This window comes from Canis lupus, chromosome 12, assembly GCF_003254725.2.
Source record: "Canis lupus dingo isolate Sandy chromosome 12, ASM325472v2, whole genome shotgun sequence".
Lineage (NCBI taxonomy): Eukaryota > Metazoa > Chordata > Mammalia > Carnivora > Canidae > Canis > Canis lupus.
In genome coordinates, this window is record NC_064254.1 from 37442586 (window position 1) to 37457079 (window position 14494).

The 14494-nt window shown below is 32.8% G+C and overlaps 1 protein-coding gene across 11 annotated transcripts in view; it reads left to right on the forward strand.

The window, feature by feature from the left end:
• Nucleotides 1-14494, forward strand: part of SENP6 (SUMO specific peptidase 6) — a 118138-nt gene that overhangs the window by 65931 nt on the left and 37713 nt on the right. For 7 of the 11 annotated variants that reach the window (XM_025444887.3, XM_025444884.3, XM_025444885.3 and 4 more), the window contains 3 exons: nt 3771-4158; nt 9360-9592; nt 12838-13008. In XM_025444887.3, coding sequence (XP_025300672.1) covers nt 3771-4158; nt 9360-9592; nt 12838-13008 — 792 coding nt within the window. The remainder of the gene's footprint in view (nt 1-3770; nt 4159-9359; nt 9593-12837; nt 13009-14494) is intronic. The other 4 variants (XM_025444888.3, XM_025444889.3, XM_025444890.3 and 1 more) reach the window with 2 other exon arrangements.

Genomic DNA, 14494 nt, shown 5'->3' on the forward strand with positions numbered 1-14494 from the left:
TGTAAACAGGTGTTCTAGACTTTTGTATTTTCTCCGCCTCGACTCTGGAGTCATGCATTTCTCCAAGGAGCCATTGTTCCTCTAAATGGGGGGACGATATTTGAGCATTAGTTATGCTCATTGCTACTTGGTATCATGTTTATATGTCCTCTTATTGAACAAAACTAGTTAATATATGTGTATTTATATGTTAGTATTTAGTACATGTTAAAAATCTATGAATTTGTCTGGAGCTGCCTTGAACTTGAGTTGAGGCCACCCCCCACCCCCAAAATAATAAAAGTCCATGAATTCACACTGATAATTCCAATTCTAGTGTATTACCCCAATGTTTATCCTAGCCTTTTCCACTTTGTGTGTTTGTAACTTCCTTCTCTGAGAAGCCTGACTCCCATCATGTCTGGTATATTTACTTATTGGCTGAGTTGTTTTTATCTGATTATTTTCCTGGCATGCCAGCCTAAGCTTGGCTTAGGCCATACTGGCATTTCCCCACTACCTTACCCACTGCTCAATGCAGGTAGAGAAGGATCAGAAGACACAAAAGCTCTTCCCCAAGACATACCATGCTTTCCTCCTGTAGGGATGCCAGCTGAAAACCTCAGAATTTGACATCCAAAATAAATCTTTCTTTTACTTTTTACTTCCATGCCAATTGTTCTTATTCTGTTCTTAGTGAACATAAAGAATAGCTTCTAGCTACCCTCTGTAATTTTTAATACACCTGTAGTCTGTGAAATGCTACGCTCTAGAGCATACTGCTTATAAGGAAACATGGTCTTTGATTTTTAATGAGATTATATATCTTACTAAAAAATGACATCTCAGCGAAATCTCATCAGACAGGTTCATTCCTATTAAGTATAATTGGTTATTATTTATAGAGTTTGGCAGATAGTATGTCATAGTGATTTGGATTTGTTTTATTTTGTAAAAGTCTACCTATCAAAAGGAGGAAATGAGACTTTAATTAGTCTTTGTTTTCTAAAAGAAATTATATCTAACAAATTGTTATAGAAATATACAACTTCGTATACACTTCACTAAAAGTAATTGAGCAGTATTGAGATTCTAATTTTGAGATTGCTGGGTTGATATAATTCTGAATCTCTAATTTTTAGCATGAAAAATTTAATACTATATTTGGTTCAGCTAATCAGCGTTTTTAATTGTTGCAAATAGTTCCATGGTATTTGTTTCTAATCTGATAAAAGGCATATGAGAATAGCTCACAATATATTTCATTCTGTATTTTAATATTAGAAATTTTAATAGTATATGCTTTTTTTCTGTTTAATGTCAATTTTATAAAGGGAAATATGTGGAAGTATCACCTTTTCATAGGGTTCTTTTTCATTGAAATATATCTTATTTATCTTTATTACAGACAATGAAAAATTGGACTCAGTAGCCAGCTTGATCATTATCATTGTGAAAATAGTGGGGTTTAGATTTTTCTTAGATTATTAGATATTTTATTGCAGGGTGATATATAGATGGGGACAACTAATTTATTTGTGAGTTTCCCTTTTAAAATTGCAGTGGGACATGGCCAAACATTTGCAGTTCATTAATGAATAATTGCATTATTTCATTTAAATACACAGTTGACCATTCAACCCAGGAGCTAGTAGTACTGATCCCTGAACAGTTGAAAATCTGCATATAACTTTCATATCCCCCAAAACTTTATTAATAGCCTAATGTTAACTAGAAGCCTTACCAACAACACAATTAACACATATTTTGCATGTTATATACTGCATTCTTACTATAAAGTAAGTTAGAGAAAATAACATGTTAAAATTATAAGAGAGAAAATATATTTATAGTACTGTACTGTATTTATGTTAAAAGATCATTATATAAATGGAACTGTACAGTTCAAACCTGTGTTAATTAAGGGTCAACTATACTATTATTTCTTTCCCTTAATGACAATAGGCGAAAATTTTGAGTTAGATAATCTGTACCATATTTGTGTTGTTGTTTGCATAGTTCACCTGTTAACTGTGCATCCTAAATACACAGGGCCATATCAAAAGTGCTGTGAGAAAAATAAATTCTTTATACACCTAGGTTCCACAAATAGTATAACTGAATTTTGCTATGTACTGGTAAAGAAAAAGACACTCTTTTAAAAAATTTTTTTTTAATCTGCCTTTGCTGAGATAGTAGGCTGATGCTCTACTAAGTTCACCTTTGCCTTGGTTGAAGCTTGGTTTCTCATTCTTTGTTGTTATCTGGGATAAATTCTTGAATGGGTAACATGTATAGTAGAGTGGCTTTGTTGTGGATCATGTAAATAGTTCTTGTCAGGTTTCCTATTTTTAAAACAAAGAAATATGACTAGAACAGTGGTTTTTATGTAGGCTTTTTAGACTTTTTCTATGTATTTTTGAGTTATAAATTTACATAGAATAAAATGTATAGAACTTAAGCATTTAGCTCAATGAATTTTGAAGTTTATGTTTACGCAAGTGATCATAACTACTACTTACTGGTTAGTCCTCCCATAACTGCTTGATGACTTCTGTCACCTAAAAGGCTTTTTTAAAACAACTATATTCTCTTATGTATTTTTAAGTTGACAGTCAACATTTTCTGTTTCAGGTTTAACTGATTACATAGGTTGCAATAGTTGACACAGTCAAAAGAGTAACATTTTAAAATAGAGTGCTCACTCTCCTTCCGTATGGATCTGGTAGCATAAAAAACTATAGCACTTGATAATTATGATCTTTTCCTATCATCTCACTGACAGAAGTATTTATCCACTTATTTCCCATGATATAGGGATCAAAGTGTTATAAAAAATTTCAGTTATTTTGGTTATTAACTGTAGACTATTGATTAAAACTGTTATAGTTTGATATGTAATTATTTGACATAAAAGTAAAATTGGAAATGCATGTTCTAAGTAGAGACATTGACTATTTTCTAATTACTTCCTATGTCCATGAATAAACATTATGTTGCATTCTGAGACAGGATTCAACATTTCTTCATGTTTTTCTTTATATGTTCTAAAGAACCTTTTTCACATAAATAAGTATATGAGTATGAAAGGAATCTTTAAACTCTAAAATTATATGCCCGAAATCACAGGAAGCTCTATCATCAAAAAATATTTTTAATCTCATGATTGTAACCTAGATTAGGCTTCCCCTGAAATATTTTGAAGCACTGTCTTAGAAATCAATTGTCTTGTAAAAGTTTTTGTTAACCAGTATTTAGAATTGAATTCTTTCTTCCAGCATTTAAAAGTATTCTTTGGTTTGGTTGGTGGTTTTTATACTCCAGGGCCGTATACCGTTTTAATATTTCAAATGGAAGTTGAGCTTTTCTTTTATCTTTTTCTTTTCTTTTCTTTTTTTTTGTAACATGAGAACAGTTCTGGCAAGAGATAACTTGCCATTAGAGGCATAATCAAGTCCGGTTTTGGAATGATATGTGGAAATTAGGATTTAGATATTTATTCCATTAAGATTATTTATGCTCTGTATGCCATAGAAAATTGTTATGTAGCCTTTGAGTAGTATACTGGTCCAGTGTGAAGACTGCTGGACTAGATGGTCCTAAAAATTGCTTCTAGCATCCTGATGCTAAATCCCAAGTAACATGATGTATTTAGTATTTAGCATTTTGTGGTAGCCTTGGTGATGATGGGGAGTGACAGACTTAATTTTGAGGTCTTTTTATTCCATGATGTTGAAATAAAATGCCAAAGTCTTTTTTGTTTTTTTTTTTTTATTCTTTTGGAACTTAAGGTTTCTAAACAGTGTGGATATTGTCCAAAATGTGGAAAAGAAAAGGAAAATCAGACCAAATGCCAAAGTTGTGGTATTCTTTTTCCTAAGGATTTGCAAAGAAATTGCAGACAAGCTATAACTTTGAGTGAATCTCCTGGACCATTATTAAGAACATCAATTCATCAGAATTCTGGAGGACAGAAGTCACAAAACACAGCATTACCATCCAAGAAGTTTTATGGCAACAGTGTGGGAAAGATTCCAGTTGATATTATTGTGAATTGTGATGATAGTAGACAGAATTATTTACAGACTAATGGGAAAGTCATTTTACCTAGGGCAAAAGTAGCCAAAATCACAAACCTGAAAGAAAGGAAAACAAGCCTGTCAGACCTAAATGATCCAAGTAAGTATTTTACTCCCTTTAGTATTATTTATATCAATCCAATATTTTTTACATATATTTTTATTGTGAGCATGAGCATATTTGAGAAGTGTAGTTTTAATAGGTATCTCTTGTGTCAGTTATGTTAACATGTTTTTGGGTAGATGATTAAAACTGTCCACGTAGTTGGAAAATAACTGACTTTGTTCTCATCCTGTCCATCTTAAATAGTTAAAAAAACAACACAGACCTTGTCCCCAGTCATAGGTAAAATGCCAGTTATGCCCAACTTTCAAACTTTGGCCCAGTTAATTTAATCTCTCTGATTTGTAAATGGATAATTTCAGCCTGACAGTGTTTTGAGGAAGTAAATAAAATAACATTTAAGCTTCCTCGTAAGTAAAATATTTGATACACAGGACTCAGTGAAAATAGTCTCTTGCCGCTTTTACTCTTCCCCTAAATCTTTTTCCTGCCTTTAGACATAGGTGCATATATATGTGTATGTGAAATGTAGTCCTGTTTGTAATACATAGCCAAAGACTGGAAGCAGTCACAAAGTAGTTGAATAACGTATAGCATACATAGGTATAAAAGGAGAGAAAGATCTCACTTAAAATTCTGCAGAGTGATTTCTAACATCTGTAATAGCATGAATAAAGTAAGGTACCAATAAGAGTAAATAATATGCTGCTCTTTTTTTATGAAGGGTGAGAGAATGAATATAGAGATTTTTTTTAAATGTAGAGATACACCCAAAACTAATTATAAAAAGTAATTGGTTAGAAGGGAGAAAAAAAATTGTAGGAATTAGGTATAGATGTTAGATATTTCCATGCATACTCTTTTTTTGTAGATTTGACTTTGGAACCATGTAAATATTTTTCATGATTATAAAACAATATTAAATTGGAAGTTAAAAATAATCAAAACCAAGATGAAACTAATGAACCTTTTTATGTATCTAGTTGGTGGATTCAACAAACAGAAGAATTATTTCAAATGATTTTAAATTAAAATAATATTGTGGCTATACATTATTAATGTGATGTATTTTAAGGTCAAACAGAACTGCACAGAAATCCTAAGTGTATTTAGTAATATTGTTAGTAATAAATTGGTATTGTTATTTTTTTGGTATTGTTATTTTTAAACACATATATTGCTAAGGCAAATAAGCAATTATTATTGTCTTCAGAAACTGAGATTTTCAGTGTTGGTGAAAAGGAGTTCAAAAGTCAGAGAAGTAAAAATCTCATTTTAAACTTGAGTTGGAGATAATAGTGTAAGATTGTTACATATATTCTCCTTAAATAGAAATGAACAATCCTAGTTCCCATATTTATGTTTTTAATACCATTTCTCAATAAAAATAACTAGAACTTCTCAGAGAAATAGCTGATTCCAAGTCCAGAGCAGGAGTGTATGAGATAGATCTAGATCATCCACTCATATCAGGAAGCCTGGAAGCAGTCAATAATGACTGGACATGTCAAAAGGACACAGGAGCTAAAAAGAAAGGTCTTCTACAGACCAGTAATAGGACTGATTAGGTCACAAAAGGTATCATAACTTAATTAGCTCTAAATGATATCCCCCCTTCAACCCCCCCAAAAGAAAAAAAGTTCTCCATTGGTTATCTTTGGAGGTTGCTTAGGTTCCAAGTCGTGACTTTGAAAACATAAATAAAAGGGGATAAAATTTATAAGAATTTTTTAACCTGGGAGATAGGTCGTTAAATTTTAATTCAATTCAATATGAAAACCTTAGCTCATACCAGTACATTAGCTTATTTTTCAAAAAGAACTCAGGGGTGCCTGGGTGGCTTAGTTGGTCAAGTGTCCCACTCTTGGTTTCAACTCAGGTCATGATCTCAGGATTGTGACATTAAGTCCCACATCAGGCTCCACACTCAGCTTGGAGTCTGCTTGAGATTCTCTCTTCCTCTCCCTCTCCTCCTCTGCCCCTGCACTCTCTCTAAAATATCTTTTAAAAAAATCTTATATCTTTAAAAAAAAAACTCAGTTTAAAAAATGATTACTGTGTGATGTGTCCAGCCAACATTCTGTTATGATATTATGGTGGAGTTGGTATTTGATGGTATATTTTAGTGTTAGATCAATACAGTATTAAATATTGTTAATATCATTTGAATCTTTCCTAATACTGAGGCTTTTACATTTTAATGGTTAGATATGAAGAGAACTCTCACTTATGAGGCAGTTACTGGGTACTATTAGCCAAATGTCATATAAGAAACTTACCATTCTGAGGAGGTTTCTCGGATGAGACAACTGGAAGTTTAATAAGGCAAAGGTGATGAGTGAAAAAACAAATTTATGTGATTTTTGAGGTGTCTTAAGTGATTTACTATTCACAGCCTAGGACAGTATCAACTATGAATTAAAAGCATTAATTTTGCACCCTCCCCTGCTCACAAAAAACAAAAACAAAAACAAAACAATTGAAGACTAAGCATTTCCCACTAAAGTACATAGAGAAATATGTTTTAAGAACATTTTATATTAGTAATAAAAATAACATTTATTGAATGCTTATGTGCCCTGCTTTGTGATAATTTTTAAAATCCTGATGTAGGCACAAATACATCTCATTTTATAAATGAGGCAAGCTAAGCTTGAGATTAACTTCTCAATATTATATACATAGGGATTGTTGGAGTTTAGATTAAAACAGATTTTTTCTTATTCTAAGTCTGTTTTCCTTATATACTTAATCATTCTTAAATTTATATTCCTATCAAAATAGTTTACTATCATGAAACATTATGTCCTGCATGGTCAAATAATAAAGTGTACAGTGTCTCAAGTAGTGGTGATAAATTCTATATAGAAAAGTGAAGCAAGATCCAAGGAATAGAGAGCGATAATTGTTAGGTGTTGAGATGAGGAAATGCTATTTTAGGTAGATGGTAAAATATAGGCACCTTTGATAAAGTAGCTTGAACAGAACCCAGAATGAAGTAAGAAGAAAGATGTGCTGATATCTATAGGAATAAGATAGAATATAAGTTCAAAGATCCTGTATTAGTGTGTTTGGGTTGCCATAACAGAATACCATAGACTGAGTAGCTTAAACAACAAAAATTTATTTTCTCACAGTTCTGGAGGCTTAGAAGTCCAAGATCAAGGTGCCATCACTTTGTAGACCACTACCTCCTCCCTGTATCCTTCCTTATATGGCCTTTCTTCTATGCTTGCACAGAGAGACATCTCTGCATTTCTTCTTCTAATGAGGACACCAATCCTTTTAGATTAAGGCCTCACTTTTCTGACCTTATTTAACCTTTATTACCTTATCGGATGTATCATAGTCACGGGGGGGTTAGAGCTTTAATGTATGAATTTTGAGGGGACACAATTTAGTCTATCCTAGACCCTGATGGAGAGAGAATCTTATGTGTTACCTAGAATGTATTCTATATACAGAATGAAAGCAGTTACTATAACAAGATTTTTAAGTATATGGTGTCTTTTCGTACTTCCCATTTGCTTTGCAATTATGGTGACATTGAGTAACCCTCATTTATTTTAAGTTAATAAAACAAGCTATATAGTATGATTCTATCTGTTGCAGCACTGGGGCTTTAAAATAAATATTTATGTAGTAGATATAGATGTTTTAATGTCTCTGAAGCACCATAAAAATAGTTACCAATAGAACAGTACACTTCCCCTTTAAAAATATATAATCTATTCATATATAATACATATTTCTATAACATTTTTATAAATTATGCACTTCATGAACTTTTTTTAAAGCTTATATGTGTCACTCAACTAGACTTTTTATATATTAAATCTTGTTCTTGTGACAGTTCTTTGAAATACGTGCCATTTTCACCCTAATTTCACAGGAGAAACTGAGATAAATAGTAAATTACAAAACCCTAGCTTTCAAATATGTATAATTCTGCTTAGACCTGCTAATCTGGCCTGTTAGGTTTTCTGTTAATAACATACCACTTCCGAAAAAGATCCACTTTAGCATTTGCTTCTGAGACTAGACAGCACAATAAAAACGACAAGTGGAGTGATGCTGGGGATGATGCCTCTCTGGGGCATGTCTATTACTCAAAAAAATATTAACTAAACATTTATGTGTGGGCTTCTAAAAACGAAAATTGCTTCTGTAAGTTTATGTGTCCTTGAACGCATGATTTTTGAATTCTTTTTCTTTACCAGGCAGTTTTTAGCCTCTGGGAATATAGCAGTGAACAAGGCAACGATCCTGCTCTCTCATAGTTTATATGTAGTGGGGAGAGAGCAAATAAACAGCTACAACAAAAACAACAGAAAATTTATATCTGTTGTGAATATGTCAAGTGCCTATGTGCTTACTGTAGATTGAATAAACAATTGAAAAGCTAATATTTGATGACAAAAATGTGAAGTGTTAGGGGAATTGCAATCCTGACAAAAATAAGCTGTGGTGTTTGAGGAACAGAATAAATGAGTGGTGTGCCTGGAGCAGAAAGAAGAAAAAATAGAGTAGTATAAGAAGGTTGAAGTAGGCAATGGCCAGATTATGTACACTTACAAACCATAGTAAGGAGTTAGGATTTGACTCCGGTGCATTGTGCGTGGCTCTGGGGAATTCTGATAAGATCCAGTAATGAGTAGAAGGTATAAGAGCAAATTCCCTTCATAATATCTTTCATGCCCACATTCATTTAGTCCACAGAATTTACTGAGCAATGAACAGTGGTCTGTGTTCTCCCAAAGACCAGTTTTATGATTTTAGTGATTGCCTATGTGAAATAAAATTATTTGCTCACATGGAGTTTCGCACACATTGACAATGCGTGCTATTTTGTGAACAATTTGTATGCAGATTATCTTCATTCTTGAGACTTTCTAGAACTCTGAAATAGATCTGTGATAAACCTTTAAATTTCCTGTAACTTGTGTACATTTCCTGTGTGGGTGATGGTAATGGACTATAGAATAATTTCATATTTGTATAATCTGTTTAAGAAGATGACAGTTCTTATGCTTTCGTCATTTTTAATTATCTCCAAATTTAACTTTTCATCAGATAGAATGGATTGTATCTTCATTCGTTTCTATTAGTCTTCTAATAATTAATTCGCTCTGGAAGAGAGCCAAAGCAAATCTGGTATATTTCCTGCTTTGGTAATATATTTTCATATATAACTGACAGAAATGAAATACCTGAAGTATTTAACATTTTCTTTATAGTAATTTTGTCCAGTGATGATGATGATGATGACAATGACAGGACTAACAGAAGAGAAAGCATATCTCCTCAACCTGCTGATTCAGCATGTTCTTCCCCAGCACCATCCACTGGAAAAGTAGAAGCAGCACTAAATGAAAATATCTGTAGAGTAGAGCATGAACTAAGAAGCATTCCAGCAGATTCAGAGTTAAATACAGTTACATTGCCAAGAAAAGCAAGAATGAAAGACCAGGTACTTTTCACATTTATTGACATTTACTCAGAGTAAATCTCCCCTTTGGGATGTAAATATTTTTTTAAAGGGAAATTTGGCAGTGTCTTTAGGAGAAAAAGATGAATTATTTGTTAAGCGGGGCTTAAAATTCCGATTGGAAGGTTATTTAAGAGAACATTAAAGAATACACAAAAATAAATTTCTATTAAGTTAAAAGCTCAAAGTGTAAAAAATTCAGCAAGAAGAAACATCAGCCTTGCAGTGAAATATAAGTATGAACAAGTATATTTATATGTATAATCTAGTGGACAGGGAGAAGTCATTTTAACTTGGGTGTATTATACTATAATACTATTGTTTTGGTATGTTTTAATATATAAAAATTTCAGAATGTTCATGTGGTAGAAGACAACAGAAATTATGTCAATAAATAGATCTAGAAAGGAATGTTTGTAATTAGCAATCTAAAGATAGAAATAGACAAAAGGAGCAGAAAATTCAGATGAACTTAACCTTTTCAAAATTAATACAAAGTCAATTAATATGAATTGCTGCTGGCTAGACTCCAAGGAAAAGGGTACTTTTCTAATTTGCAGGTGGAAAAGAAAAAGTTGTTATGGCCTTTTGGGAAAGCGATTCTAAAAACATTCATTAAAATTTTTGAATGTGTAGTGAATGACCAAATAATCCATTCCCTAGACTCAATCTCAAAAGAAACTTCTCCCTACAGAGAGGGAGTATCTACATATACTGTATGTATAAACATGATTATTGGCAAACAAAATCATTGTTTATTAGTATGGAAATGGTTGAAGAAATTATGGTATATCTATACTGTAGACTGTTATGCAGCCATTGACTGAGAATTAGAGCTATGAAATGACTTTTAGGATCCTTACATGGTATTGGCAGGAATACCACAATACAGAAATATATCCATATTTTCTTATTTTTATAAAAAGAACTTTTTTAAAAAGACTTGTATGTTAAAAAATTATGTATGTGTATACAAATATAAAAATGTAGAAACCTCTATCCTTAGTTGTTACAATGGAAAACATACGAAAGACAAAGTAACTATAATGATGATGGAAGACTATGGATTACTATTTTAATACAACCTTGTGAATGCCTTTTCAAGCATTTCAGCCCAATAAAAATAGTAAATGAAGGGATGAATATACTTTATTAAATGAAAAGTATAGAACAGTGTGTACCAAAACACTGTAAACTGAAGTTAATCAGTAAATGTGAGTGGGGAAGAAACCGTGAACTCTTGAGTTGGTCCTTTGTGTATTTTTTGTTTCTTAAAATCAAGAAATAGAAGCAAACCACAGAAAAATGAGTAAAGGAAATGAATAGAGTTTTAAAAAGATAATAAAGCACTAAAAATGAAATTAAAAACATTTTGTTAACTGTCCGGTTGTTGAAAAATTTTAAAGTATATAATAGTGTGTCATTTTGGTTAGTGTTTGGAGAAATGAAATTATGGAAATTGGTATAGCTGTGTTGGAGGGCAGTTTGGCAATAGTTACATACATAACTATGATTTAGCTACCAAAATGCTTGGAGGAGAATAGTGTGTCATGGGGGTAAGGTCAAAAAGAACTCATATGTCCAACCTAGGAGGGTTCAGTTAAATAAATAATGGATTTCCGTATGATGGAATTTGTGGATAAACAGTTTTCATACTTCACACTGAATAAGAAGGGTTCCTTAGTGTTCTTTTAGAGGTTTCTTGGAAAAATACGGACTATTCACTTCTAGACGCAAACTCTCCACTTTGGATTCAACTGGAACTCTTAAATTATGTATTTTATTATTGAGCTAAATGACATTTCATTTGAAGAAATAATTCTGAAACTAAAAAAAGCTTTTAAACCTCTTTAATAGTTTCTATTAATAATTTGGGAAAATATTTATGATTAATCTGTTAATAAGCCTGAAAAAGCAGTTTGCAGAACTGAGTGTGTGAGTGTGTGCATGTGTGTTTTGTGTTAATTCATATTTTTTTCCTATGCCATAGATCATAGAAATGTCTCTAGAGGGACAATGGGGAAAATAGTGCCTATCTCTCCACAGTGGGGTTTTTTTTCTTGCTTTCTATCAAGATCATGTTTTATTCTTGTGATAATAAGGCTTTTAACATAACTTTAGTTACCTTTAAATTATATACTCAAAGTAATATTTTATATTGTGATTAAATTGCATGTGGAAGTGAATGAAATATCAACAGATCAAGTACTTTAACATTTTAAAATATGCAAAGAAAAATCCTTTTGTAAATGACCATTCCCCTAAGTTACCTGTTTTCTAAAGAATTGCTGGTTTGGGGGGGTTGGTGCTTGAGTGGCTCAGTCAGTTAAATGTCTGCCTTCTGCTCAGGTCATGATCCCAGGGTCCTGGGATTGAGCCCTGAGTCAGGCTCCCTGCTCAGTAGGGAGTCTGCTGCTTTCCCTCCCTCTGCCCCTACCTCCCCCCCTCCACTTGTGGGGTCCTCTCCCTCTCTCTCTCTCTCTCAAATAAATAAAAGTTAAAAAAAAAAAATTGGTGATTCAATCCAAGCATTATGACCATTATTACTAGCTAAATTATCTAACATCTTACTCTGAAACACTGTGCTAAGCTGCTTGTATACACTAGTTCATTTGGACAGATACTCTTACTATTTTAAAGTTTAGTAAATCAAAACTTAAGGAGATATTGTTTTAAAAATTAGGTAATTGGGACACCTGAGGGGCTCAGTCAGGTAAGCATCTGCTTTTAGCTCATGTCATGATCCCGGGGTCCTGGGATTGAGCTCCGGGTCCTGGGATTAAGCCCGGCTTGGGACTCTGCTCAGCGGGAGTCTGCTTCTCCTCTGCTCTCCCTCTGCCTGCAGCTCTGCTTACTTGTGCTCTTGGGCTTACTCATGTGCTCTCTCTCGCTCTCTCTCTCTCTCTCTCTGTCAAATAAATAAAATCTTTTTTAAAGAATTAAATAACTAAACTGTGGTAGAGCTATGGTTTAAACCTAGGTAGTCTGATTCCCAGATTACCATTTCTCAATGCTGTGCTATTACTGGAATTTCATGGTATAGCTGGACAAAACAGGATTTCTGTTATATGAAATCAGTAAATATTTAATCTCCTGCTGAAGTAAAATCAGTCTTTTATGTTTTGATAATTACACTTTATGTTGAGTCTTTGCATATGTGTACAGCCTTGTTTGCAGCCTTGTGTTTTTAGTTTCTTATTAAGTGAAAAAAATTTCTTCTTTTTCAGTTTGGTAATTCTATTGTCAGCACACCTCTAAAACGTCGTAAAGTGACACCTCAAGAAACTTTAGTTGATCCTGTATCTTTAAGCTGCCAAAGTTCCTTTGACAGTGTCATTTTAAACTGTCGAAGTATACGAGTAGGAACACTCTTCCGGCTATTAATAGAGCCTGTAATTGTAAGTATATTTGTAAGCTTTTTACTGTACCAGTTATGAGATTCAAAATTCCATAGCTAAGGCTAATATATAATTTAAAATTTGTAAATTAAAATATTTAACTTAATAGAATATTAGAGATTATTTAAAGATTTCAAATTGCTTTAAGAGTATGTAGACAAGTATAAATAGCTCCTTACAATAAAAAAACAGTGGATTAAAATTTATGATATTTCAGGTAGTGACATATTCATCATAGATAATATTCTCACTGAGTTAGGAAACCATTATGTTACTGTTTTATTCTCATACCAGCTCAGTGCATGGAAAGAGTATTTTAAAGAATGGCAATGAGAGAAAGAAGAATCCAAAAGCTTTGGGGCTACAGAAAAATGTCTTGCAACATTAAGACTCCTAGAAATAGATTATTGGAATAAATTGCCACTCAGGAGGCATTGTGCTTTTGGACTAGTTTGGTGTCTGCAAAGCCCAAAGGACTTTCTATAATTCTTTTATTGTACTTGTCATACCTGTTAATTCTGCTGCCACCAGTCTAATTCAATGTGTATTTTCTATTTGAAATTTTAATATAATATCCTTAACCAGCCTTCTTAGTCATCATCTTTCTTCTTTCTAATGTATTATATGCATTATTCATAGATTAATCTTCCTATAGCACTGCACTTAGTTTGTAACCTTTTATTTTATAAAGACTTAACTTGGTGTCTGAAGCTATTTTCATTTATTCTTTCAAACCCAGTCTGCTAGTATTGTTCTTGATACATAAAGCATAAAAGTCTTTAAGAAAACACATTATATTATATCAGGAAAGTGAAAAAGTTTTATTAATATTATTTAAATTATGGTAAGTAGTAGCTATTTTTTTTCTAGGAGTAGTAGTTTCAGGATACAATATGATCAATAGGAGAAAAAAAAAGGCCCTATCAGTGTATGAGAAAGTGAATTATGGATCTGATTTCTTACTACAGCAAAGCTATAGGGGAAACCTGCAATTTTTTTAAATCATTAACTCCAGCTTCTCACCATTTAAAAACTAGTAATCCAGAGATTTAAAGCAAATTATACACAGACTACACTATCTAGTACCCAGTAACATTGTAACGTACATCAGGGTTGTGAGAGATTTATGAAATTTGTGTTTTATTACAAGCCTTCTTCGTATAGATTATCCTTTCCTGGTTTCTGTTAACAAAAAGTATCATTATAGGGGCAGCCCCCATGGCGCAGCGGTTTAGTGCCACCTGCAGCCCGGGGTGTGATCCTGGAGACCCTGGATCGAGTCCCACATCGGGCTCCCTGAGTGAAGCCTGCTTCTCCCTCTGCCTGTGTCTCTGCCTCTCTCTCTCTCTGTGTCTCTCATGAATAAATAAATCTTTAAAAAAAAAAAAAAAAAGTATCATTATAAGTCAGAATACCTCAAAACTTCTCAGGGGTACCCTATAGGTTTTATGGCTTTTCCCCACATTAACATTGTTATTCAGAACTT